The sequence below is a fragment of the Schistocerca americana genome, chromosome 6 (genome assembly GCF_021461395.2).
Source record: "Schistocerca americana isolate TAMUIC-IGC-003095 chromosome 6, iqSchAmer2.1, whole genome shotgun sequence".
NCBI lineage: Eukaryota > Metazoa > Arthropoda > Insecta > Orthoptera > Acrididae > Schistocerca > Schistocerca americana.
This window is the reverse complement of record NC_060124.1, coordinates 89,215,296-89,241,615: the sequence shown is the minus strand read 5'-3', so window position 1 is coordinate 89,241,615 and position 26,320 is coordinate 89,215,296. Positions and strand designations below refer to the sequence as shown.

The 26,320-nt window shown below is 41.9% G+C and overlaps 2 protein-coding genes across 5 annotated transcripts in view; one reads left to right on the top strand and one right to left on the bottom strand.

Annotated features, from left to right (window-relative positions):
- Positions 1-26,320, bottom strand: part of LOC124619841 — a 127,369-nt gene that overhangs the window by 51,265 nt on the left and 49,784 nt on the right. Inside the window, exons 1-2 of one of the 4 annotated variants that reach the window (XM_047146451.1) lie at positions 13,878-14,014; positions 13,034-13,113 (exon numbers count right to left, since the gene is read on the bottom strand). The exons of 1 other annotated variant lie outside the window; for it this stretch is intronic. In XM_047146451.1, the coding sequence (XP_047002407.1) occupies positions 13,034-13,099 (66 nt within the window). In that variant the 5' untranslated portion in view covers positions 13,100-13,113; positions 13,878-14,014. Of the gene's footprint in view, positions 1-13,033; positions 13,114-13,298; positions 13,812-13,877; positions 14,212-26,320 lie in introns of those variants that run through there. 2 more of the 4 variants (XM_047146449.1, XM_047146450.1) reach the window with 2 other exon arrangements.
- The window catches only part of LOC124619842 (transmembrane protein 60), a 43,160-nt gene continuing 31,097 nt past the window's right edge, over positions 14,258-26,320 (top strand). Inside the window, exon 1 of the mRNA XM_047146453.1 lies at positions 14,258-14,912. Coding sequence (XP_047002409.1) covers positions 14,733-14,912 — 180 coding nt within the window. The 5' untranslated portion in view covers positions 14,258-14,732. The remainder of the gene's footprint in view (positions 14,913-26,320) is intronic.

The following is a 26,320-nucleotide window of genomic DNA, read 5'->3' as shown; positions in this document are numbered from 1 at the left end:
TCGCGAGCGCATATATGGCAGTTGAGGCTGCAGTCTAAGGACACATGGAAAGTGGTCACTTGAGTGTGTATCATCAAGGGCGAACCATTCGAAGCGCCGAGCTAGCGGAACAGTGCCGACCGCAAGGTCCAAATGAGATAAATTTGTCGTGGAGGCAGACAAAAATGTGGGGACCCCAGTGTTGAGGCAAACTAGATCCGCATGGTGGAAGACGTCTAGCAATAGTGAGCCACGTGGACAAGGATGTGGAGATCCCCAAAGCGGGTGGTGGGCATTGAAGTCCCCAACCAGCAAATAGGGGGGTGGAAGCTGACCAAGAAGATGAAGGAGATCAGCTCGTGCCATTGATGTGGACGATGGAATGTATACAGTACAAAGAGAGAACGTGTATCCAGAAAGGGAAAGACGGACGGCGACAGCTTGGAACGAACTGTTTAAGGGGATTAGGTGATAATGGAGAGTATCATGGAGAAGAATCATGAGTCCTCCATGGGCTGGAGAGCCTTCAACAGAGGGGAGGTCATATCGGACGGACTGAAAATGAGGGAGAACAAAGCGGTCATGGGGACGCAGCTTTGTTTCCTGAAGACAGAAGATGACCGGCGAGTAGGAGCGTAAGAGGATCGACAATTCATCCCGATTGGCTCGAATGCCACGGATATTCCAGTGGATAATGGACATAGGGTGAACAGAAAATGGAGGAATGTGACCATGGGTGCTGTCAACTCAACGACTGCTCAGAGCTTGCGACCGACAGCATGGAATGGCATTCAGTCGAAGGCAGAAGATCCTGATCCATAGGTTGGTCAGGAGCAGCTCCTGCCACCAGCGATCGGCCGGTTGACCGGCCACCAGCAGTGCGCCTCGGCGACACAGAAGACGGCCGAGGGCGATTTCCACCAGGTGGTGCTGTAGATGGGACTCGCCTTGGCGGAGAAGGAGAGGAACTGTGTTTCTTTGTAGCCTTCTTGGAAGTATGATGTTTAGATGAAGGAGGAACCGATGGTTGTGAAGTTGGGGTACGTAAAAACTCTTCACGAGTATGCTCTCTTTCGAAGACTTGGCGTCTGACTTTTGGGCTCGAGATTTAGCAGAACCCGACGAAGGGGGAGCCATAGAGTGGGCAGGCGAAAGAGGTGAGGTTGAATGGGCGATCTTTGCCCTGGCCGATCTGACGACCGTGGTACTAAAGGTGAGGTCGCAAGTCTGCGTGGCCACCTCCTTTGTTGGCCGAGGAGAAGCAAGGACAGTGCTGTATTTTCCTGTCTGAGGCACGGTGGGCTGTCGACTGGCGAATAATTTTCGAGCAGCAAAGGTCGACACCTTTTCCTTCACTCTAATTTCCTGGATGAGCTTTTCGTCCTTAAAAATGGGGCAATCTCGAGAGGAAGCAGCGTGGTCACCCATACAGTTGATGCAGTGAGGGGATGGAGGTGGACAAGCACCCTCATGGGCATCCTTGCCACACGTAACACATTTGGCCGGATTGGAACAGGACTGGCTGGTGTGATTGAACCGCTGACATAGATAGCAACGCTTAGGGTTTGGGACATAAGGGCGAACGGAAATTATCTCATAGCCTGCTTTGATTTTCGATGGGAGTTGAACTTTGTCAAATGTCAAGAAGACAGTGCGGGTTGGAATGATGTTCGTGTCAACCCTTTTCATAACCCTATGAACAGCCGTTACGCCCTGGTCAGACAGGTAGTGCTGAATTTCTTCGTCAGACAATCCATCGAGGGAGCGTGTATAAATGACTCCACGCGAGGAATTTAAGGTACGGTGCGGTTCCACCCGGACAGGGAAGGTGTGGAGCAGAGAAGTACGCAGCAATTTTTGAGCCTGGAGGGCACTGTGTGTTTCTAACAACAGGGTGCCATTCCGTAATCTGGAACAAGACTTTACAGGACCTGCAATTGCGTCGACACCTTTCTGAATAATGAAAGGGTTGACCGTGGAGAAGTCGTGACCTTCGTCAGACCGAGAAACAACAAGAAACTGTGGCAACGATGGAAGAACCGTCTGTCGCTGAGACTCAGTGAACTTACGTTTGTGAGCAGACATAGTGGAAGGTGAGGAAACCATTGCGGAAGAATCCCCCATGATTACCGGCGTCTCCGATGGCGCGCTCCTCCCTTGTGGGGGCCCTCACTGAGGGCACACCCGCCTTAGGTGATTGTTCACACCTCAGGTCACACCTCCCGACAAACGGACGGAGGGACCAATCGGCACTTTCGGAAGGTATCAGCTCGGGTAATCACCCCTCCCTGGGCCTGGCCGTTACCAGGGGGTACGTACGTGTCCTACCTGTCTACCCGGGGCGGGGAATTACGCGTTACCCCGTCACCGGCTACGCATGGAAGTGCGTGGGTCGGCCTTCAGACACGCACAGGGAGGAAAAAAGAGAAAGGGAAAGGAAAGAAGAGGGGGTCTCAAACGCCGCAGCGGAGAAAAGGGCAAAGAGTAGAGGGAAGGAAAAGAGAAGGACAGAGGAAGGACGAGGACTTGCAAGTGTAGAAAGCAAGGAATTTGGAACAGTTTCGAGTGTCCGTCTCCGGACGTAGGCACAAACCATACTCCCAGAGGGGGAGAAAGAGAAGGAAAGAGCCAGAGGTGAGGGGGGGGGGGGGGGGCGAAGATGGGGGACGGGGAAGGATGTGGAAAGGGATGGGAAGGTGTGCAGCCCGGAAAGGAAGGAGGGCCACATTACCTCGGGGTCCCGTGCTCGCTACGCACGTGTCCACAAAAGAGTTGTGAACCCCCTGGGGGTTTTTGACCAGCCTGTCAGCAAGTTCATTTCCTGGGATTCCTAAGTGACCAGGGATCCAGACGAACACCACTGAATGACTGGACCGTTCCAGGGCATAGATGGACTCCTGGACGGACACTACCGAAGGATGACGAGGGTAGCACTGGTCGATAGTTTTCAGGCTGCTCAGTACATAAAAGAAAAGACTCCCCAGGGCATGAACGGAGATACTGAAGTGCACGAGAAATGACTACCAGCTCTGCAGTGAATACACTGCAGCCCTTAGGTAAGGAATGCTGTTCAATATGGCCGCTGTGCACGTAGGCAAAGCAAACGCGACCATCAGCTATTGAGCCAAAGGTGTAAACCACTTCAGAGCCCCGGAACATGTCAAGAATCAAGAGGAAGTGACAGCAGAGAGCCGCAGGGTTAATGGAGTCCTTAGGGCCATGTGAAAGGTCCAGATGAAGCTCCGGCCGAGGCATACACCATGGAGGAGTATGTGAACGGACTGCAAGTAGAGGTGGTACAGGGAAGAACTCCAGTTCGGAGAGAAGGGACCACACGCGAACCGTAATCGTTAGCCTAGACCTGGGCCGCTGATGAGGGAGATGGACTGCCGTGGACAGGAAAAGGAGATGGTAATTCGGATGCTCAGGGTAACTACGAAAGTGTGCTGCATAACTGGCGAGCAGTTGCGCACGTCTTATCTGCACTGGAGGGACACCAGCCTCCACCAGTACGCTGGTCACCAGACTTGTCCTAAAAGCTCCTGTCGCTAGTCTAGCCCCACAGTGATGCACAGGGTCAAGTAAATGCAACGCTGAAAGTGCTGCCGAACCATAAACCACATAGTCAATTTGGGATTGGACAAGGGCTCTGTAGAGCTGCAGCAGCGTAGAGCGATCTGCATCCCAATTGATGTTGCTCAGGCAACGGAGGGCATTGAGGTGCTGCCAGCACTTCTGCTTAAGCTGATGAAGATGAGGGAGCCAAGTCGATAGAGCGTTGAAAACCAGTCCTAGAAATCGATATGTCTCCACTACATTGAGTGGATCGTCATTAAGGTAATGTGCTGGTTCCGGATGAACGGTACGATGCTGACAGAAGTGCATGACTCAACTTTGCGGCTGAAAACTGGAAGCTGTGGGCTAGAGCCCATGACTGTGCCTTATGGGTGGCTTCCTGTAGGCGCCACTCAGCAACACCAGTACTGGAGCAGTAGTACGAAATGCAGAAGTCATCTTCATACAGAGAAGGTGAGACAGAAGGCCGGACAGCTGCTGCTAGACCGTTAATGGCCACTAAAAATAAAGAGAGACTTAGTACAGAGCCCTGCAGGACTCCATTCTCCTGGATATGGATGGAACTATGGGAGGCACCAACTTGGAAATGGAAAGTATGGAGTGACAGGAAGTTTTGGATAAAAATCGGGAGTGGGCCTTGGAGACCCCATTCATACAATGTGGCAAGGCTATGATGTCGCCAGGTCATGTCGTGTGCTTTACGTAAGTCAAAAAAGACGGCGACCAGGTGTTGCCATCTGGAAAAGGCTGTTCGGATGGCAGACTCAACGGACGCAACATTATCAGTGGTAGTGCAACCCTGGCGGAAGCTGCTGTGACTTGAAGCCAGCAGGCCATGTGACTCCAGGACCCAACCCAACAGCCGAACAGCCGACATACCATACATTCCAGCAGCTTACAAAGAATGTTGGTGAGGCTGATGGGTTGATAGCTATCCACATCAAATGGGTTTTTATTGGTTTTGAGCACAGGAACGATGGTGCTCTCCCGCCATTGCAATGGAAAGACACCATCGCACCAAATCCGGTCGAAGGTGATGAGGAGGTTGCTTGTAGTCAGATGAGAGATGTTTAATCATCTGGCTGTGGATCCGATCAGGCCCAGGAGATGTGTTGGGGCAATGTGCAAGGGCACTGAGGAGCACCCGCTCTGTAAATGGGGCGTTATAGGAATCACTGCAGCGTATAGTGAATGAGAGCAGCCATTTGAGTGTGCGAAAGGCTGGAGGGTAATTCTCCAATGCAGAGGCTTGAGCAAAGTGCTCGGCAATCGCTTTTGCGTTTGTAGAGAACATGCCATTTATGGTAACAGTGGGGACACCTGTTGGGGCCTGGTACCCGAAAAGACGTTTGATCTTTGCCCAGACTTGGGAAGCTGATGTATGGCACCCAATGGTCAACACGTACCTCTCCCAACACTCCTGTTTCCATCATTTTATAAGCTGGCGTACACAGGCACGGAGCTCTTAAAGGCTATCAGATGCTCTAGGGAAGAGTGTTGCTTATGTCGCTGTAGAGCTCGCCGATGCTTTGTAATTGCCTCAGCGACTTCCAGCAACCACCAAGGGACTGCCTTACGCCTCGGGCACCCTAAAGAGCAAGTGATCGCATTTTCTACTGCAGAAACAATTGCTGTAATTGCCTACTCAACCGTCACATTGACGTTACCGTGTGGGGCAGATTCAACGGTGACAGCAGAGGTGAAAGTTTCCCAGTCCGACTTGTTCAAAGCCCATTTGGGCAGGCATCTGTAGGCCTGATGCTTGGCAGTGACAGGAAGATGGGGAAGTGGTCACTACCACACAGGTCATCATGTGCTCTGCAGTGGATAGATGGGAGAAGTCCTGGGCTGCAAATTTGTAATCATGAGCTACACTGAAATGTCTGGTGGCCCTAGTGTTTAAAAGGCAGAGGTCGAACTGAGACAGTTAAGTTTCAACATCTCTGCCTCGGCCAGTAAGCATGGAACCACCCCACAAGGGGTTGTGGGCATTAAAAACTCCCAAAAGTAGGAAAGGTTTAGGGAGTTGATCAATCAGTGCAGCTAATACATTCAAGGGTACTGCACCATCTGGAGGAAGATATACATTGTAGACAGTTATTTCCTGCATCGATCTTATTCTGACAGCCACAGCTTCAAGAAGGGTTTGAAGGAGCACATGTTCACTACAGACTGAAATTAGAACATAAAAGCAAACTCCACCTGACACCCGATTATAGTCACTTCGGTTTCTGTAATATCCGCCGCGAAGGGCAAGGGTCCGCATAGCTGGGAACCAGGTTTCCTGGAGGGCAATGCAGATAGCAGGTGTAAAGCTTTAACAGTTGCCGTAGCTCAGCCAGGCGGTGGAAAAAACCGCCGCAATTCCACTGAAGAATGACGTCATCATGAGAATGGGAAGGCATGGAACATTCAATGGGGCAATCTATGCCTCAAGGTCATCTGCTGCCACTGACTTTTTTCCTGAGCAGTCAATATCCATTTTGTCTGAGGTTTTAGGTCCTCAGCGGATGCCAAAACCTCCACCCCACCCTCAGACGCAGAGCTTGTAGGTAGCAGTGGTGTGGGTGCCACCACAATCTCCTTGGTCCTAGGGGTTTTCTTTTTGGATTTTTCTTGCTGCTCTTTGGGTATCCCTGGCTGGGAGGATTTCACTGGCTCAGTTTCCAAGACTGAGGATGAGCATGAAGCCCTACAACCAGCTGCTTTTGGGTTCTTCAGCCACTGACAGATGTCGTTTTTTCCGCTAGCAGAAACATGGGAAGGGAATGACCTAAGGGACCACTTCCTAGCGAGAGAAGCCAAAGAAGACTTACGCTTCTCCAACTTAGAAGTGGGGACAGACATCCCCAATGGTTGTAGGGGTATGCTCCTGAAGCAGGTGGTGCAGGAGCAACTGGGAGTGAAATGCACCCCACGATCAAGCTCTGCAGTCTTCCACCTCTAAGAGGTGACTTGGGTTGGCAGAGCTGATGGTACCAGAACTGTTGTAGCGGCTGCGTAAGATGATGTCATATACAACGGGTACAGGTGTTCAAATTTTCTCTTAGCCTCAGTATAGGTCAGTTGATCCAGGGTCTTGTACTCCACGATTTTCCTTTCTTTTTGGAGAATCCTGCAGTCTGGCAATCAAGGCAAATGGTGCTCTCCACAGTTGACACAGATATGAGGCAGGGCACATGGAGTATTGGGATGTGATGGGCATCTGCAATCTCAGCATGTGATGCTGGAAGTACAGTGGGAAGACATATGGCCGAACTTCCAGCACTTAAAACACCACATCAGGGGAGGGATATATGGCTTTACATCACAGAGGTATACCATCACCTTGACCTTCTCGGGCAATGTATCACCCTCAAAGGCCAAGTTGAAGGCACTGGTAGCACCTGGTTATCCCTCGGACCCCAGTGAACACGGCGGGCAAAATGTACACGCCACTCTAAATTGGTGTGCAACTGGACCATATCTAAGCTCTTATGGGGCGTGATGGTTATAGAAACATCCTCCAGCTTGTCACAAGCGAGTAACCCCCGTGACTGGGCAGAGGATGCTGTTCTGATCAAGACTGACCCAGATCACATTTTGGACAAGCCCTCCACCTCCCCAAAACAGAAAGCGATACTGCATAGTGCATGGTGAAATACGCACCTAGGAATGTGCTCTCGACCAAGAGACGGAGAATAGGTGGGACTGCAATGCGACAATGAGAAAGTGGGCTAAAGATCTCAATGCACCATTTTCACAATGCACCATGTAAGGTGCCCTTCCCCAATTGGCTTGCTCTTTGGGAAAATTTTGAAGAATGGAGGTCAAACCCAACAGGGGACTATCACATATACGTGTGAAACTCCTTTTAGTCGCCTCTGGAGTGGGAAGTGCACCTTCCACACCCATCCCATTCCAGCATCTCTTGAGGATACATCAAGAAGGGTCATTAGATTCAATACGATAAATAACATATGGACATAGTAATGTAAAAATGCATGAAAATTCAGGAAGAGAAAACAGCTGGAAGCCTCACACAACACACGTAACAGCAAGAGGAATGAGAATTTCACTCTGCAGCGCAGTGTGCGCTGGTATGAAACTTCCTGGTAGATTAAAACTGTATGCCAGGCCGAGACTCAAACTTGGGACCTTTCCTGAGTTGGTTGTGTTTGTAGATGTCATATTATTGTATTTGATGGTGCCTTCTGGTGGTGAATATGGATGTGCTGGTTTGTGTGGTGTAGAGTTCATTTGTGCTTTGATTGCTAATGTTACTTTGAGTTTATGTCAAACAGTTTCTGCAGATATTCGGTCTCATTGTTGCATATGTTAAATGTCATGTTTGTGGCAATAACATAACGTTGACAAGAGTTCTGGTGGTTTGCACCAGATACATGTCTTGGTGGCACTGTCGGTGCGTCAGTATCTGGCACTCGATAAGGCGTGGTACGTGGTTCAAGAAAATCTAGGTTGGCCATGAGGGAGATTGTCTTGCTTAGTTATTATTGTTGTTATTGGTCCTCTTATAAGTTTTGTGCACATTAGACTGGTGTGAGTGAGAGAACGGTTTTCTTTTTGTCAAGAGTTTTGTTCGGAGTATGTGAAGTATAGGGGGAGATGGGTTGGCTGGTGGTGGTTGTTGAAATTGATGAATCACACTTTAAGAGAAAGCATGGGAGGGGCAGTTCTCGAGTTCTCGGGTTGGTTTGTTGGTGTGTTTCAGGGGGGGGGGGGGGGGGGGTTACCCTGTTTGTCTTCTTAGAGTTTTGCAGGGTTGTAGTAGGAGGGAACTAGTGGGTGTGATTGGGGAAGGTAGTACTATAATTTATGATGTGTTTTCGTCTCGTAGGGGTTTGGGGAAGATGGTTATAATCATTTAGCAGTTAACCACAGTACTGAGTTTAAGGATTATGATACTGAGGCTTGTAGTAACACCATAGAGGGATTTTGAGGGGCATTTAGATAAGTTTTAGGAGGGGAAACAGCTGCTCTTCCAACCTGCAATCTCATTTAGATGAGTATTGCCGGCATGCTGGTGGAAGAGCGCCCTTAAGAGTTTTTGCACGTTTCGTATATTTTTGAGGGTTATGGGGAGCATGTATAGGCTGAAGATGGTGAATTGAGGGGGTTGGGTGTGGTTGTGGGGTTAATGGGATAGATTATTGGTTTTGGGGGGGAGGGGGTGTTTACAGATTATACTGGAGGGGACCAGTTTGGTTGCAGTTTTTGTTTTTTTGTAAGGTGTGATTGATTTTGGTTTACATTTGTTGGTGGTGTTTCTTTTTCAAGGGGTGTTTCTCTTTCGAGGGTTGGTTCATGGCTGGCAGGTTGTGGATGTTTTAGGAGATTTTTTTGTTTTTGATGTTCGCATGCATGCATGTGTGCAATTGGCGACCAACCTAGGTGGTATTGCCAGAGGCTTTTGTTGGTAAATAATTTTTGTTTTCGTTTTATTCTATATTAATTGTGATGTTTTGTCTATTGCATATTTATGGTAGGTCAGCTGTGTTTTAATTGATGTAGTTAACATGGGTTATTTGGCTTTCAGAGCTGTAGGTGTTGGTTTTTTGGCGTCAGTAGCTGTGGTTGAGCTATATAGGTGAAGGGAAATGTCCAATTCCTGTGGTTTTGTTGGTGTAGCGCAATGTTGTTAGTTTCAATTTTTTTGGATATTATTTGTTTTGCGATGATGCGGTGTTTTTTATTGTTGTATATTTAGCTTGTCCCCACCCCCAAACCCCCAATTTTCCGTGGTTGTCCTAATAGTTTCATTTTATTTTTGGACTGAGACATTGTGTCATTTCTATTTTTATTCATGTTTGTTGGTGTGTGTATGTATTGATGTCATTGTCACCATTTTCTATATGCTAGAAGTAACTGTTTCCGCCATATTGATGACATTATGGGCCAAAGCTGACAGGTTGAATCGGATGCTTCTGTAATGCTGAGAATGTACACTTGAAACTTATTTGTGCTATTAAATGGATGAGCAACAAATTTGCATGTTTAAGTTACCTGTGAGATTAAATAGTGGCAGTTTTACAAGGAGTAAGATGCATAGATTTTCTAAAATCGTGTAGTTCAGTAACGAATTTTGTGTGTGTAGGTAATTTTTCCCTTTCCATGATATGCAACTTGTTTGCACAAGGTGTTGTTGGAAAGAGTAATGTGTATCACTGACCAGGTACTATAATCCACTGACTGGCAGAGAAGGTTGAGGGGACTAATCTTGCTCACAATGAAGCTCATGATCTGCAGTGTGTCCCCATAACTGCATAACTATGTCCCCCCCCCCCCCCCCCCCCCCGCACCTAGTCTGTAGTTGTGTGGAAAGCATAAGTAAAAGGTTCGAAAGGTATGTGATGATGTACACTGCAACTCCATAGAATTGTGCCATTGAGAACTTTAGGGTCCCTCTAATTAGGCCAGGTGTGCACTAAAGATCAAAGGCTGCTGACTGTGTTAGGGATCCACACAAGGGTTTTTAATATTAGGCGACTTTCAATCCAATACGAGGTAATTATAGGTGTAAGAGACAAGATCAAAGGCTACTGACTGTGTTAGGGGTCCACACAAGGGTTTTTAATATTAGGCGACTTTCAATCCAATAGAGGCAATTATAGGTATAAGAGACACAAAGTATTAGCAGAAGACTCAAAGCAATGCTCCACAGAGATGTGAGTATTAAAATCCTTGTGACCAACGAACAAAGTATTCACATGTAATTGCCAAACTTTGAAGTGCTCGGACGAAACTTTAATCTTCCAAAAATCTAATAGGATGGTTACAGATATGTGGGAAGGCAAGACATGGATAATAACACAAGAAATCAGAAATGCCTTGGACACATGAGACTCGGAAGTAGGGTGAAGTGGGGTAAGTGTAACCATGGGGTTAGTGTAACCACAACTTATGGTGCCTTAAAGAAGCTGTATTTTTACCTCTGACCTATCACACGTGTTAATTTACTCCTTTCTTTGTTATATTTAACCATAAGTTGTCAAATCTGACATAAATTGATAATTAATTTTTGGACTTGAATTGACGTCTACATTTTCACTCTGCTAGAGAGTGACATGCTCAGAATTTGGTAGTCTGTCATTTTTGCAGTTTTAAAGATAACTCGATTCCCGGTGGGGTCAGGGATTTTCTCTGCCTCACGATGACTGGTTGTTGTGTGATGTCCTTAGGTTAGTTAGGTTTAAGTAGTTCTAAGTTCTAGGGGACTGAAGACCATAGATGTTAAGTCCCATAGTGCTCAGAGCCATTTGAACAATTTTTTTTAAAGATAACTGCACAATTTTTTGGTTACAAACTAACTTTTGCATGATAATTTCAAATACGAGATTCGTTTTACTCTACTGATAAAGCTCTTGATATGCCGGGCATGGTTACACTTACCCCAATTTTTTCCCATGTGGGGCAAGTGTAACTATCCGGCTGGGGCAAGTGTAACCAGGGGGGGGGGGGTTACATTTGCCCCAAACAAACTTACCAGAACATATTTGTTTATTTAAGCCGTAACCTTGTTTTTGCCATCACACTAGATCAACTAAACTGGCCTTCCTGTACATATGGATACCAGAATACCTGATGTGCTGGATTTGTAGGTCTACTGAGTTTGTGTAAGATACATATTTCTTTTTATTTAAGTCTACTATATTTTTAAACCATGTTTCCTTTTATAAAATATGTCACAGAACTGTAAAGAATGCCACCATTTCAATTACAGTACAGTATGTGAAGCATTGTTTGACTGACAACAATGTTGAGCATGATAATTTATCCTGCAGCCAATGGATGTAGCAGTGTTTAAGAGTGTGAAATCTACTTGGGACCAAAATAACTCGTTACCAGAGACATCATCAAGGGGTAAAAATTAGCAAATGTGACTTTTCCAATGTCCTCACTGCTGTAGCCTATGGAATGAAACACCACCTGAATTGTTGAAAAGTGGTTTTCAAAACACAGGAATATTCCCTTACAGTAGAGAAGTAATTGATAAAACTAAACATGATCCGGAGGCATACAAAAGATATGTAGCTCATACCAAATCTTTGGCAGAAATAAACCCATTGCCAGCTCACGATAATGCAGCCATAGACTGTGAGGAAGCTACGTCTCTAACAGAAAGTACTCAGATTTTTGAGAAGCTTCCAGCTGAACAACCTCCAGAATTTTATAGGGCTACATCTACTGAGCCCTGCAGTTCTCCCAGTATCAGAGTTCTTTCTCAACCATTCCCAAGCTAACCAATGCTTCATTATGTTCTTGAACTTCTGATTTGTCATTTGAAAGCTTATTATTGGAAACATTCCGACAGTGTAGTCCCACTGGTAAAACAAAGAAGAAAAGGATTGCACCAGGAGCTGAAGTTATCACTTTTCAAGATGCCATCTATAAAGAAAAAGATTTTAAAGGAAACAAGAATAATAAGGAGAAAGCAAAACAAAAAAGCATTATTGGCATAAAAAAGGGCTGAGTAATGAAAAGTACTGTTACTTTATCCAAAATGGCATCTCAGAATGTTGTGGAAAAAAAATCCCTGATTGCTCATGTGGGGAGCAAGAAAAAAAGACGAATTTGAATCAACAAGTGAAGAAAGTGAAACTGAAGGAGGCCTAACTTAAATAAGTAGTGATGAAGAAAATGGGACCATAACAACACTGGACGATCTCAGGAAAGAAATGATAAACTGTGAAGAAGAAGAAGAAGAAGAAGAAGAAGAAGAGGCAAACTTTTTTGAAGCCAAAGATATAATTACAGTTGGAAACTATGTTCTGCTAGCTTTTGCAATAAAATGTAAGAAAGTTCATTTTATTGGCCAAGTTACCAAAATTAGTGATTTAGGAGATCCAGAAAGTGATTTTCCTCAGATGCAAAAATAAGACAAAGCATGGCACCACATTCTACTGGCCTGATAGAAGAGATGAGATGGAAGTTCCATCCTCTGATGTCATTTCAGTGCTGCCTGAGCCTACTTTGGGTCACAAGAGAGATCTGACATTTGGTGTTACTGAATGTTGTACGAATCAAATGTGACTAAATAATAGTTAGGGCCTAAGTATGAATATAATAAGTTGAATTAGTGCAGTTTAGCATTAAACCCAAATTGCCAACAACTTTAGTTCAATTACCATGAAAAATAATAGAAAGTGAACTTATAATGTGAATTTTTCTTTTCTTTTGAGACTAGATATTTTATTATTTTTGTTAACTTGCCTACTAAAGAAAAAATATTACTTTTGTAGAATTTAAACTAATAAATAACTGGCCTAAAACAAAAATAAATCATCTATGATGCATTCTGTTTCAGTGTTTTATGGTGTAGGCTAACAATTATTTTTTAGTTTAGCTAACATTTTCTGTGTATTTCATAATATACAAAGACGCGTGTGCAAAAAAGTTCATATCTTGAGTAAAATTTAAGACGTTTTAATAATTTAAAAATCTTCAAATTCAGTAAAAATTGGGTAATCAGGTCACTTACCCCAAGTCTCTTTTGCAATGCTCTGTATGGGTACAACAATGCGGGTTTACACGTGCCCCGAACCATAGGCCAAGTGTAACCTCACAACAGAAAATTTTGAAAACAATTATTTGACCATATAATTTTTTTTCAAAAACAACATGTATATTGTTTAAAAGTCAATAAGTCAAACTTTAAGCATGAGAAATTTCAAAATCATATCTTCAATAACAAGTTGGCAATTTTGTGTCAAAGTTGAACTATGCCAAAACGTGGTTACACTTATCCCACTTCGCCCTACTGTGGAAACAGGAGTGCTTGAGTGTGTATCTTCTGTCAGAGCCCAAACCCCATAATCTCAAGAATGGACTAAACTCTGCTACATCTACAGCCACCAAGGCTCTACAACAGTTCATGACGTCTCCTTCAATGGCAATGTCTGCACTGATCCCTTAGTCACTGCTAAATGTTTTGCAGCACACTTCATTGAAGAGTTCGCATGCAATAACCACAGTCTTATTGTCTGACCTGTAAATGCCTTGCAGAGTGAAATTACTTATCCTTTTGTGCACAAGGCTGCCGCAGTTCATACATTGTTCCATTTAGTGAATGGAAGATCTGCAGTGCTTTGGCAAAGTGTTTACATCGAAAAATGAAATAAACCACGATATCGGGAATGAGAGTACAAAATAATTCTCAATTATTGTAAGACTAACTTGATCAAGATATGGTCTACTACAAGATTTAACAGAAACCAAAGAGCACACTTAAGTACCCATGTGGGCTACATATGGCTGCAATAGGTAAGTTTTCTCCACCTTTCGTGTGTTCACTAGTCACGAAGAACACTATTCAATAAACTTACGGTATCAGTCACTTCGTTCTCTGCTTCTTCAAGTGCCATATTAGTTAGTGGTTCATAACCATCAGGATGAACGCTGTCATCGTCGCTGTCTGAGCTAGTTAAGCCAAAGGGCGCAATTTCTGAATTATTACATGACACTTCCTCCGCTTCTCTCGGGGGTTCTGGTGACCAGTCGTTGACCATGTTTCAACAGTGAGAAAACGATTAAAAAAGTTTAACACGACTATTCCTTTAGCTTCTCGTGTCACTGTATCATGAGATATACATAAACATTAAACGCCAAACAGTTGGTTCGAAAATACTCTCTCTGCCGACACAGACAGTATTATTTATTGTATAAGTATTTTGCCTCCGAGTCTCAGAAGACTCAATAATTTTCAAATGGGATGATATAATATCGAAATGTATCCACAATTCACTTCGGAGATTTAGGTGGAAGTATGATAAAGACCGATTGTGATGGACTGAACACAATTTTCCTCGTCATATCTTTGTGTTCGGGAGTTTGCGGGCTTGTGGACTGTGGTGTGTTGTCATGCCGCTTAGAAGTCGTGTGTTGTTTATTCGTAGAGGAGAATGCCATGAAGAATGTCAGAAACCACAAGGTGTCAACGCTGATGACATAATTCGTTCACTAAACATCTTTTGCGTGTGTAACATATTTCATGATGCTCGTATTACTCTTCCGCGGACTAGACAGGAGGGATGAATCTGCGCTGTCACTCTGATACGGTGTGAAATGAGTAGTTTCGGAGCAAAGCGTCTCAGGAATTTATCTCATACTCTCAGATGGATAATTTACCAAACAAATGAGCAGTAAATAAACTGGCGACGAATTGTAAATAGTTCACCACTATGGCTGTTTTGCATCGTGCATTATTTACGTGGTTTATTTTACTCGTGTTTTTCATTTTACTGGTGTTGCGGCTTGATTCTCGAACTCATTGGAACTGGTTTATTGTTTTCGTACCCCTGTGGCTCTACGACTTGATCCTGCTGGTGTACGTGTTGTTTTATGCAGTATCACAATGCAAGGTAACTGCTATGATTTTAACAACTTCTGGGAACGTTGGATAGATTCCGTTGTCAGTGGAAGTCGAAAATAGCTCTTTCTTCCAACCAACATTTGAGTTTTTGAGTTCACCGAATCAATTCTAAAAGTAAGAATATTAACAGGTATTTGCAGTCTCTTACTTCGGTCCAGAAAAGTGCCCGTTATTCAGTTCCACACATTTGCAATAACTTGCCAACAGCCATAAAAAGTTCAGTTCAAGAGGAACCCAAAGGATTTATTGATAGCAGACTACTCCTACTCAACTGAAGAGTTTCGTACGCCTGCAAGTAGTAGACCTGACTAATGTGTGTATTATCATCATCATTGTTAATTCCCCATTTAGGAGAGCGTTAAAATACAATTAATTTTCACGGCACTTTTTTTCGTCTCATCTCTTCCCGAAAACCCCTCATGTATTCACTGTGTTTCTTCTTCCTCTCTTCTGTCCATGTCTTTCTTGTCTTCTTCTCTTTTGGTGCTTCCTCGAATTTCTGTTTCCTGATTTTTTTCTCTGTATTTTTCTCAGTGTGTTATTTCTTCTGTGGAGATATTTAGTTTCTTGAGGTCTTTCATGTTCTCCTTTGCCCAGTTAGTTTTCATCAAATTACTCATCACTATGTTAAAAATCTTCTGGATCAGCCTATTTTTGTTTCTCCTATAAATGTGCCGATAGAATTTAGCCCTTCTTTTTTGCTGATGTTGTCTGTAGTTGTCTCTGTATGTTTGTACAGTTCTTTTGTCAGCTTTTTTATCCAGATCCCCTGCCTCTGAACTTACCCACATATCTTTTTTAGAATTTTCCTCTCTTGCTTTTCCATTTCCTTGATTTTTTTCCTTCCCTTGATTACTGTTGTTTCCGAGACATACAAGGCTTCTGGTAAGACTACTGTTTTTTAGTGTCTTAATTTGGCATTAACGGAAATGTTGATGGTGCTAGGACAGCAACCAGCCACAAATTTGTGGCTGGTTGCTGTCCTAACACCATCAACATTTGTCTTCAAACAACATCCACGGTCTCCATCATGTCAACATATGACAAAATTGCATTAGCAGAAATACTTCTTTTGTTGTAATGGTTCCATGTAAGTCTGCAAGCTTTTTGTAGCTTTGCAACGCTTTCTTCATTGGCTGTCAAATTTAGCCCTTTTTTTTCTGTATAATCTCTCCCAGGTATTTGAAACTTTCTACTTGTGCTATCTTTCCATACTTCGTTACCAATGGGCTTCTGTCTGTGGATTTTGTGTCTATGTACTGGGTTTTTTGATAAGAAAATTTGCAGTCCTGTTCTGGCTGCAATGTCATGTAGTGTCTCTAGGGCTTCTTTGGCTTCTTTTCTCTTATTTCTTATGATGGCTATATCATAAGCAAAGGCCAGACATTTTATGTTGATGGTTCTATTTTTGTCTCTCCCCATCTTTAACACATTGACTCCTTTGTCCCATGTCCTGATTATTTTTCTCTAAAACTGCGTTAAATAAAATGGGTGACAGGTTAGCTCCCTGTCTCACTCCTTTGTTGATTTCGAACAGTTCCAAGATCTCTCCCATGAACTTCACTTTTGATTCTGTATTTGTTAATGTTTCCTGGGGTCGACAGAAGTGTCCGATCCAACGCGTCGACTTTGACGCGTGACGTAAGGGTGTTGTCGTGTGTGACGTCATGACGGCGCGGAGTTTGGTTTGAGTGTGGCTGTCTCCAGTTCTGTTTTATCTTATTTTATTAACTTTTCTGATCTGTTCGTTCTATCTCGTGAGATCTTTTTTTTAAATTTAAAAACACTTATTACTTATTTTAATTATGTTTCCCCCAATTTCTGTTTTAGTTTATTATATTTATCTTTCTGATCTGTTCGTTCTATCCCGTGAGATTTTTTTTTTTAAAAAGACAAAAAACACTAATCAGCTACTGAAGCATCTTTATCGTCTATGGGTTGCAGGGGTTACGACCGCTGGGGAGGTGGGTGGGTATTCATGCATGGCTGTCTTCACTTACACGTTGTAGCTATGCAAGGCGTCTAAATTTGTTTATATTTAGTTTGCCCCCCACCCAAAACACCCCATTTCCCGCGCTTGTCCCGTTAGTGTCATTAGGCTTCTTGTGGAAAGTGTGTGTGTTTGTTTTTGTTTCCGCCATATTTGTGACGTCATGGTTCAAAGCAGACGGGCGGGATCGGACGCTTCCGTATTTCCGTTTCCTGGATTAGTTTTCTGGTCTTGTCTTCTTTTGTTTCTTCCAGTTATTGAAAACTGTTTCTCTGTCTATGGAATCGCAGGCCTTCTTTAAATCAACAAATGTTATTGTGGTGCTTCTGGGCTTTCTCATTGTTAATATTGTTCTCAGACACCAGGTATGTTCACTGCACGATCTTCCCTTCCTGAACCCTGCTTGGTACCCTCTGATATGTGGATCTATCTGAGGTTCTAGGCAATTTAATAGAGCTTTGGATAGAATTTTGTATGTCACAGACAGTAATGAAATTCCTCTGTAGTTATTAGGGTCTGTTTTGTCTTCTTTCTTGTGGAGAGGGTGTATTAGGGCTGACTTCCATTCTTCTGGCACCTTTTCCATTTCACAAATGTTTTTGATTATTCTGTATGTTTTGGGTGTAATGTTTTCATGGTCTAATTTCCATATTTCTGCTATCAGTCCATCTTCTCCTGGTGCTCTGTTATTTTTCAATGATTTTGTTATTTTTACTATTTCTTCATGTGTTGGAGGTTCAGAGTCCTGTTTAAGTTTTGCTTTTGTAAACTGTAATCTCTGTTTTGGTTCATCGCAGATGATTAATGTGTCAAAGTATTGAGCTAATATTTCACAGTTTTTCTTTAGATTTGTCTCCTGTGTTCCATTTGCCTCTTGAAGCATAAACTTGGAGGTTGATAGCCTGTCATATTTTCTCAGAATATTTTGTAAAATTTTCATATGCTTCTGGTGAAGTCCTCTTCTATTTCCTTCAACCTGCTGTTTTCATAACCTCTTGTTTCTCTGCGGATTATTTTTGAAGTGTTTTTCTGTATTCTGTTGAATTCTTCCCATTTTTTTTGTGTTCTATGGCTATTAAATTTTTTTTCAGGCTTGTATTCTGTCTTCAATGGCTCTGATGCATGTCATGTTCAACAACTGATGTTTCCTTTTTCTCAGTGGTTGCCCCAATTTTATAAGGTCTCTCTTTTTTTCTGACAGTTCTATCCAGTTGTTGCTGTTCATTTTTGTAATTTCTTCTATTATGTCTTTCTTGTTTAGTTGCAGGTACTCTGGATCTCTTCTGGAAGGTCTGTTGGTTCTCTTGATTTGTCTGTCTGGTATAAATTTTGCTTTGACTTGGAGGAAGAGGTGATCATACTCAAAGACTCCTTTCCTAGTTCTTACGTTCATTATTTCTCCAGCATTTTTCATGGATATTGCTACGTGGTCTATCTGAAATTCTCCTAGACTATTGTTGGGGGATTTCCAAACTACTGGTTTTCTGTAATTGCATTGACATGATTTTCAGCTCAAAATTCCTGCAGAAATTTATCAAGTTTGCTTGATTTTTGTTTGTTCTCTTATGGGCCGTGTGTTTCCCTGTCATGTCTCAGAATTTTCTTTCCTTGCCTAACTGGGCATTGAAATCTCCTTGTAACACCTTTACATGATTCTCGGAGATTTTGCTGATAGTTTCTTCCAGATCTTCCCAGAATTCCTCTATCATCTCTGGGTTCTTCTTGTTATAATTATTTGTGGTGGCATGTGCACTAATTAGTGTATAGGCTTTGTTTCCAGGTCGTATTGTCAGTGTTGAAATTTTTTCTGATTTTGAGATGAAATCTATTAGAGAGTCCAGTATTGATTTATGTACTACAAATCCTGTTCCGAAGAGTTTGAGATTACTTCATGGAATGGTTATATCAGACTTTCTCTTATATTTTCTATAATTTTCCGAATCAAAGTGGTTCTCATCTGCGAATCATGTTTCCTGTATTGCCATAATTTTCGTGTTGAATTTATTCATGGTTTTTGTAAATTGTTTCAATTTACCTGGCTTCAGTAGTATTTTTGTGTTGAGTGTTCCCATGTAAAAATATTCTCCTTGTCATGAGGGTTTTTGAGAAGCTCCGATTCTTCTCTTCATCACATGTGTGATCTCCTGAAATCCGATGATCAGGTTTATTACCCAGTCTTACTAACTGGGGCCCAGGGTTGTGGATTCTTTCCCATTGTTCTGTCATGGTTATTGGTTTTTGTTGAGGTTTTGGTGGTAAAATCACAAAGGATCTCACATATTTTCGACTGGAGTTTTGAGTTCCAGAAGATTCAATCACAACCAAGCTCACAGAGCCAACAGACACTGACCAGAGTACCGGTGGCTACCACACAGACATGTCTGGATTTTGGGGTTTCACCTGTAACCCCAGGCAGGGCCCCTCACAGGGTGTTACCATCCAGAGCCAAGTGGACACAGGTTTTTTTACGAGGTGTTACTCCTCCCCCCTCCTCCTTCCTCATCACTTGCGAGATGTGGCCCCGGGCTTGGGACCGGCATTGGCGGAGTTGATGTGTATATATTATTACATGTGTATATTATTAATAACATCAAATAATGTCCTATGTAAAATCTGATTTCAGCACGTCTTTGATGCAGTGCTAAGATGGATATAAATAAATGTTGTAAACAGATTCTCTCTTTAGTGAGAATCATCATATTCCCCTCAATTATTGTACATTTATATGTTTTGTGACAAGCTGATTATTATCACTTAATTGAAACTATGTTTAAGATTTCAGTTTTACTTATTCCACATCCTTGAATATAATTTATTTGGCGACTGTGGAAGGAACATTAACATATCGTTTTTTTGTAATATATTATTCGACATCCACGACGAACTTGTCACACTGGAGATATGTAACATAAAGTATATGTAATGTAGTCAAAGATCTCCATTTAATTTAGATGAACATCGAAATGTCCGATACCAGCTGTCTGCTTTGACCTGTGACATTATTAAGATGGCGGACACCGGCTTTTCATCCGTATGCAATACTGTGACCATTACGTCACACAGTCAAGATGGAAACACTCCCATTATACAAAATATATCAAATTAGTTTGAAGCAGAACATGAAACTAAAGGGACACAGTAAGCAGGTAGTTTCGGGTAGGAACAAACAAAATGTATGACATTCCTAACATAAAAACTCGCGCAAAAATTCACAAAATTGGTATCGCCACCTTCGATTAACTTGAAGAGAAAAACTCAGCTCTATGTACGACATTCCTAACATAAAATACATATCCAAACAAAACCTCACACTAAAGTCCAGTGAGCCAACATGAAACAATCCACAAAATTGGTATCACTATCTTCAGTTAACCTAAACAGATAAACTCAGCTGTACAACACCAACACAAATGTGCAGATAACTAGTTTCGGAAGTTTCACCTGACCTGTATTGTTCAAATTAAACCATAACTCAATCGAAAAACTGATATCGAAAACTTCACTTGGTGTTTATAGCTCGAGCCGAAGTCCTAGATACCAAGAAAGTACAGCTCTTTACAGATACTGGCTTTGAAAACATGAAAAACATTACTTCACCTGGGTTGCTAGAACAAACTTTACAATGCCAAAAACCAAAACTTGCTGACGTAAGTATTATTGAAAACCTAACTTGACCAAAATAGCCAAAACAAACTCCATGATACCCACCAATCTTAATTAGTCATTCTTAACTGCAACTAATAACACAGAATCGGCCTACACACAAATCTAGTATTATAGTTTTGACCATGGCTGTTACTCAGCAACCGTATTCTACAGTTTCAATGTAAGATTAACCAGCCAACTGGTTTCACATAAACGGTAGGTACATTGGCCTAGGTTTTGACACAGGTGTCTTCATTAGAATGAAATGTTGTTAACTCATAAAATTACATTGCTAAAAAGCAATAGTCAGAATTTGGAGCTGGACTAGGTCAATGTACCTACCATAGTCAACGTACCTACCATTCATGTGCAACCAGTTGACTGTTTAATCCTTTGTTGAATCTAGTGTCACACAAAGAAAAATCACACACACACCAAAAAACAAAACAAAAACCATCATCTGCGAGCAAGTTAATGTCATGAAGAGTCAGACTTGTCTAACCAGGAGCTCCTCCAAGTAGATCATCAAACATTGTCATGGCGACATCACAACTTATACTCATTGCTGGTCTAAAAGGCAGCAATTTTGGTTAACTTCATAAATTTCCCATGTAAACATGGCACTTGATATAAATGTCTATAAGACCATACAACTAGAGGATCATTATCATTGTCACCTACTGCGGCATGCAACGTCATGCTAGTGATTTTCTTCTTCATATCCACAACTAATAACAAATGCAAAGTAAAAAATATCCAACTATTAATAACAACCCTTAGTAAAAGTTCCAAAGCTGAAAACAAATCTGTAGCCAGTAACTACTGACACTAAAATAACTCACTAACAAAGCTCCAAATACCCAGTTGCAGTATAAAGGTAACAAGTAAGATATAACTCCTCACAAACAACACTGAACCATCAACGTTCAACACTAGTGTGTGCCACCACATACAGCTAGATGTTCTCTTCAGACATAATCCATTTCAAATGCGCCTTGCAATTGCAATATCACATAGCAAAACACAGTTACGTCTTTAGTGAAAGCCAGCATCCACTTCCTCATGTTACGAATGATCCATGAAACAAACAGTGTATAATTATTTATTATGTTAGCAAAATAACTCATTCCAAATAAGTACAAACATAAGACAACTCTACATTAGGTATAACCAAATGAGGTAATTAAAGAATTTGTTGGCACACTGGCCACATATTCAGGAGGGCAGTGGCTCCATTCTATGCGACAAAAGTATTAGCTATTAAAGACTCATCTTACAAGTCTTGAATAACTAATATTTTATCTCAGTGGTATGTGCCATTATTTTATTGAGATCCATCTCCTACATGAACATCCACTGTGATGCAGACATTTACGAGCAGTGAGTATATGTTTTTATAATTGATCTGAGAACAGCAGTATAATCAGCTGAAAGTAATCACCACTTACAGACATTTACGAGCAGTGAGTATATGTTTTTATAATTGATCTGAGAACAGCAGTATAATCAGCTGAATGTAATCACCACTTAAAGTTATTTGCTTGCTATCTTAACTATTAAAAATTTTAACTTTTTGTAAAACTTCAGACTGTTTGCCTCCTTTCTGGCTATGTCGGAAATTAACACCTATACGACATCTCACTTTGGAGAGTGCTTTTATGGATCATGTTGTTCGTTAGACCCCTTTACTATTGTCTTGTCTTTTTTCATGAAACTTGTTGACAACAGTATGTATAATTGTGTCTTGGGAATCTATCACTGAAATTGAGTGTGTAAGTAACTTAATATATGGTAATTACTAAGTTCAGCTGAACAGCATTTCATTATTTTACTACTGGTTTTATCTTAACCACTTAAATATTTACATTTAAGAAAATTGCTAAGTTCATTTGAACAACATTTTATTATTTTACCACGTAAATATTTATTTTTAAGAAAGTTATAATATTTTATCACCTTGTTTGGGAAGGCTTTATGCTGCGGGACTGTAGACCCTCTGCTAAGGAAGTATTCAAACCCAAATTATCTGTTATTGACAGAAAGGTTTATCAAAAGTTTCTGCAGTTTTTATGCTGAAGGGCAGCATGAATGGTCACAGGTTTGTTTGACCCATGGGAGAATGTTACCAAGAAGTAACTAAACTGGTAGAATCTTGAAGATAGACGTAAACCATCCTGAGAAAGTCTACTAATGAAGTTTCAAGAACCAGCTTTAAATGATGACTCTAAGAACATACTACAACCCCCTACATATCACTCACATAGAGACTGTGAAGACAAGATTAATTACAGCATGCACAGAGGCATTCAAACAATCATTATTCCTATGCTCCATATGTGAATGGAATGGGAGGAATCTCTGGTGACCGGTACAGAAAGCCATACCCTCTGCCATGCACTTCATGGTAGTTTGCGGAGTATGGATGTAGATGCAAATGTAGAAAATATACTTCTAGAACCCAAGTTTAAAATGCTGATTATTGCAAACTCAAAAGGTGTCAGTGTTTTTATATTTGTGTACTTTCTTATGGTAAGTAACAACTACTTAACTTGCAGTAACATGAGACAGAGTTATATCCATCCATATTCATCTTCCACCTATAATTGGCCCACTAAAGTTTGGAAACAAATTACACCTCCTTAATTTGTTGGCTGTGTCTCATCTCCACAAATTTATATCTGCATCTACATAGACATAGATACTCCGCAAGCCACCATACGGTGCATGGCAGAGGGTACCCTGAATCACTACTAGTCATTTTCTTTCCTGTTCCACTCTCAAGTAGAGCAAGGGAAAAACGGCCATCTATATGCCTCTGTATGAGCCCTAATTTCTCGTATCTTTTTTCATGATCCTTAGGCGCAGTGTGTGTTGGCGGCAGTAGAGTTGTTTGTCAGTCAGCTTCAAATCCCAGTTCTCTAAATTTTCTCAATAGTGTTTCTCAAAAAGAACATTGCCTTCCTTCTAGCGATTCCCATTTGAGTTCCCGAAGCATCTCCATAACACTTACGTGTTGTTCGAACGTACCAGTAACAAATATAGAAGTCCACCTCTGAATTGCTTCGCTGTCTTTCTGCAATCCGACATGATACAGACCACAAACATTCAAGTAGTACTAAAGAATAGGTTGTATCATGTCCTATATGCAGCCTCCTTTACAGGTGAACCACTCTTTCCTCAAATTTTCCCAATAAACCGAAGTCGACCATTCACCTTCCCTACCACAGTTCTTACTTGATCGTTTTGCTACATTACGCCCAGATATTTAAACGACTTGACTGTGTCAAGCAGGACACTAGTAATACTGTATCTGAACCGTACAGGTTTGATCTTCCTACTCGTCCACCTCAAAATATGTTTTTCCACATTTAGGGCTAGCTGCCATTCATCGCACCAACTGGAAATTTTGTCTAAGTCATCTTGTATTTTCTTACTCTCACTCAGCTTCGACACCGTACTATACACCATACTGCGCACGGCATCATCACCAAACAGCTGCAGAGTGTGGCCCACCCTGTCTGCCAAACCATTTATGAATATAGAGAACAACAGCAGTCCTTCACACTTCCCTGGAGCACTCCTGATGATACCCTTGTCTCTGATGAACACTCGCTGTCAAGACAATGCACTGGGTTGTATTACTTAAGAAATCTTTGAGCCATTTACATATCTTTGAATGTATTCCATATGCTCGTACCTTCATTAACAACCTGCACCGTGTCAAACGCTTTCCGGAAACCTAGAAATATGGAATCTGCTGTTGCCCTTCATCCATAGTTTGCAGTATATCAAGCTGAGTTTTGCATAAGTGGTTCTTTCTAAAACCATACTGATTTGTGGACTTGAGCTACTCAGTCTCAAGAAAGTTTATGATGTTCGAACTGTGACTATGTTCGAGGAACCTGCAGCAAACAGAAGGTAAGGATATTGATCTGTAATTTTGTGGGTCCATTCCTTTACCCTTCTTACATACTGGAGTCACCTACACTTTTTTCCAGTCGCTTGGGACTTGGTGCTGAGCAAGATATGATAAATGCAAGCTAGGCAAGGGGCCAATGCTGTAGAGTACTCTTTGTAAAGTCGAACTAGGATTCCATCCGGACCTGGTGATTTACTGACTTTCAAATCTTTCAGTTGTTTCTCTACACCAGGGATGCTTATTACTATGTTGTCCAGATCAGAATCTGTCCGATGGTCAAATGATGGTATGTTTGTGTGATTCTCCTGTATAAACAATTTCTTGAACATGAAATGTAAAACTTTGATTTCGTTTTGCTATTTTTAACTGCCAGACCAGACTGGTTAACAAGGGGCGGAATAGAAGCCTTAGACCTGCTTAGTGATTTTACGCAAGACCAGAATTTTATTAGGTTCTCTGCCAGATCTTTTGATAAAGTGTGACAGTGGTAGTTGTTGTATGCTCCACACATAGCTCTTTTTATTACTAATATTCGCTTGTCATCTGTGCATTCGCTTTTGAACCAAGAGTGCAACAGCCTCTGCTTCCTCAGCATCCTCCAAATTTTGTTATTAAACCATGATGGGTCTTTTCCATCCTTCATTCACTTAGGAGGCACATAACTCTCCTGACCACGATTTACAATCTGCTGAAACTTCACTCATTTCATTTTTTAACCTTTTACTATTTTGATGCACTCAGTGTATTGTATCCTACTTTTTAACTTCACATTTTTTGAGAGTGAAACTTTTAGTTACCTTTACTATTTTTGATCCAGATTATCTGGAATCTGAGTGTTCCCTAACTGAGTGTTCCCTAAAAATAGAGCTTCCACCACCAGAAACCACAATCATACACCCTTGAATGTCATTGTCCTCCTTTAAAGATTTTACCTTCAGTCCACCCAGTTTCCCATTGCTTCTGAAATCTGGGCCATGCATTTAAAATCCCACCTGCTGATGACATCAACATAAGCCAAACCCCTTACCTGACTGAAGCAAGTGATATAACTCTAGACTGACTCAGCCCATAGAGCTGTTCAACTGGAACCAATCGCAACACTTCAGAACAGGAACAAACTCAACACTGATTTGGTTTGTTGCTGAAGATATCTTTACCAGGTCACTCTCAATACTGTTGTCCTTATCCCTTACAGTGTTATTCTTGCTCCACCTACTATCACATAAAGATTCTCCTTCCCAAAATCTATGCCCAAAGAATGTATATCTTTTGCCTCTTAGGTAGGACATGCATTTAGCTTGAAGAATTAGTGACCTGGTACTTCTTTCCTAATTTGCCTTGCAAAACTGGCCCACACCTCTTCTTGGTTGCTATCTAGCAGCAGAAGTTTCCACCTCCTTTCTGCTTTGTGCCTCGGTAACACACAGATATACTGCGGGCTTTTCCTTATGTGATGTAAACACCAGATGCTTTTATTTATTTATGTAGTAGCCATTCCACTAGGCAATTAGTACAGTAATTGTAAAGTAACAACTACTCTTAATAATCTGCAGAAAGTATTGTACAGAAATGAACAATGAAGTTGAAGGTAGCAAAGGACAGTACACATGTATTCATTAAGTAATTAATACATACACATGATACTTATTGCTTACGTGTACTGGTAATTTAGATACGAAATGCACGGAGGTAGTTGTTATTTGCTACTGCACAAGTCACTACACATTGTCATACCACGTTCACTGTCATACATTTACAGTATTGATCGAGGTACACCTCCCAATTTTATCTTTTTGTCCATTGATGGTGCCAGTACAAGATACTATGTTGCATCCAGCTTGCC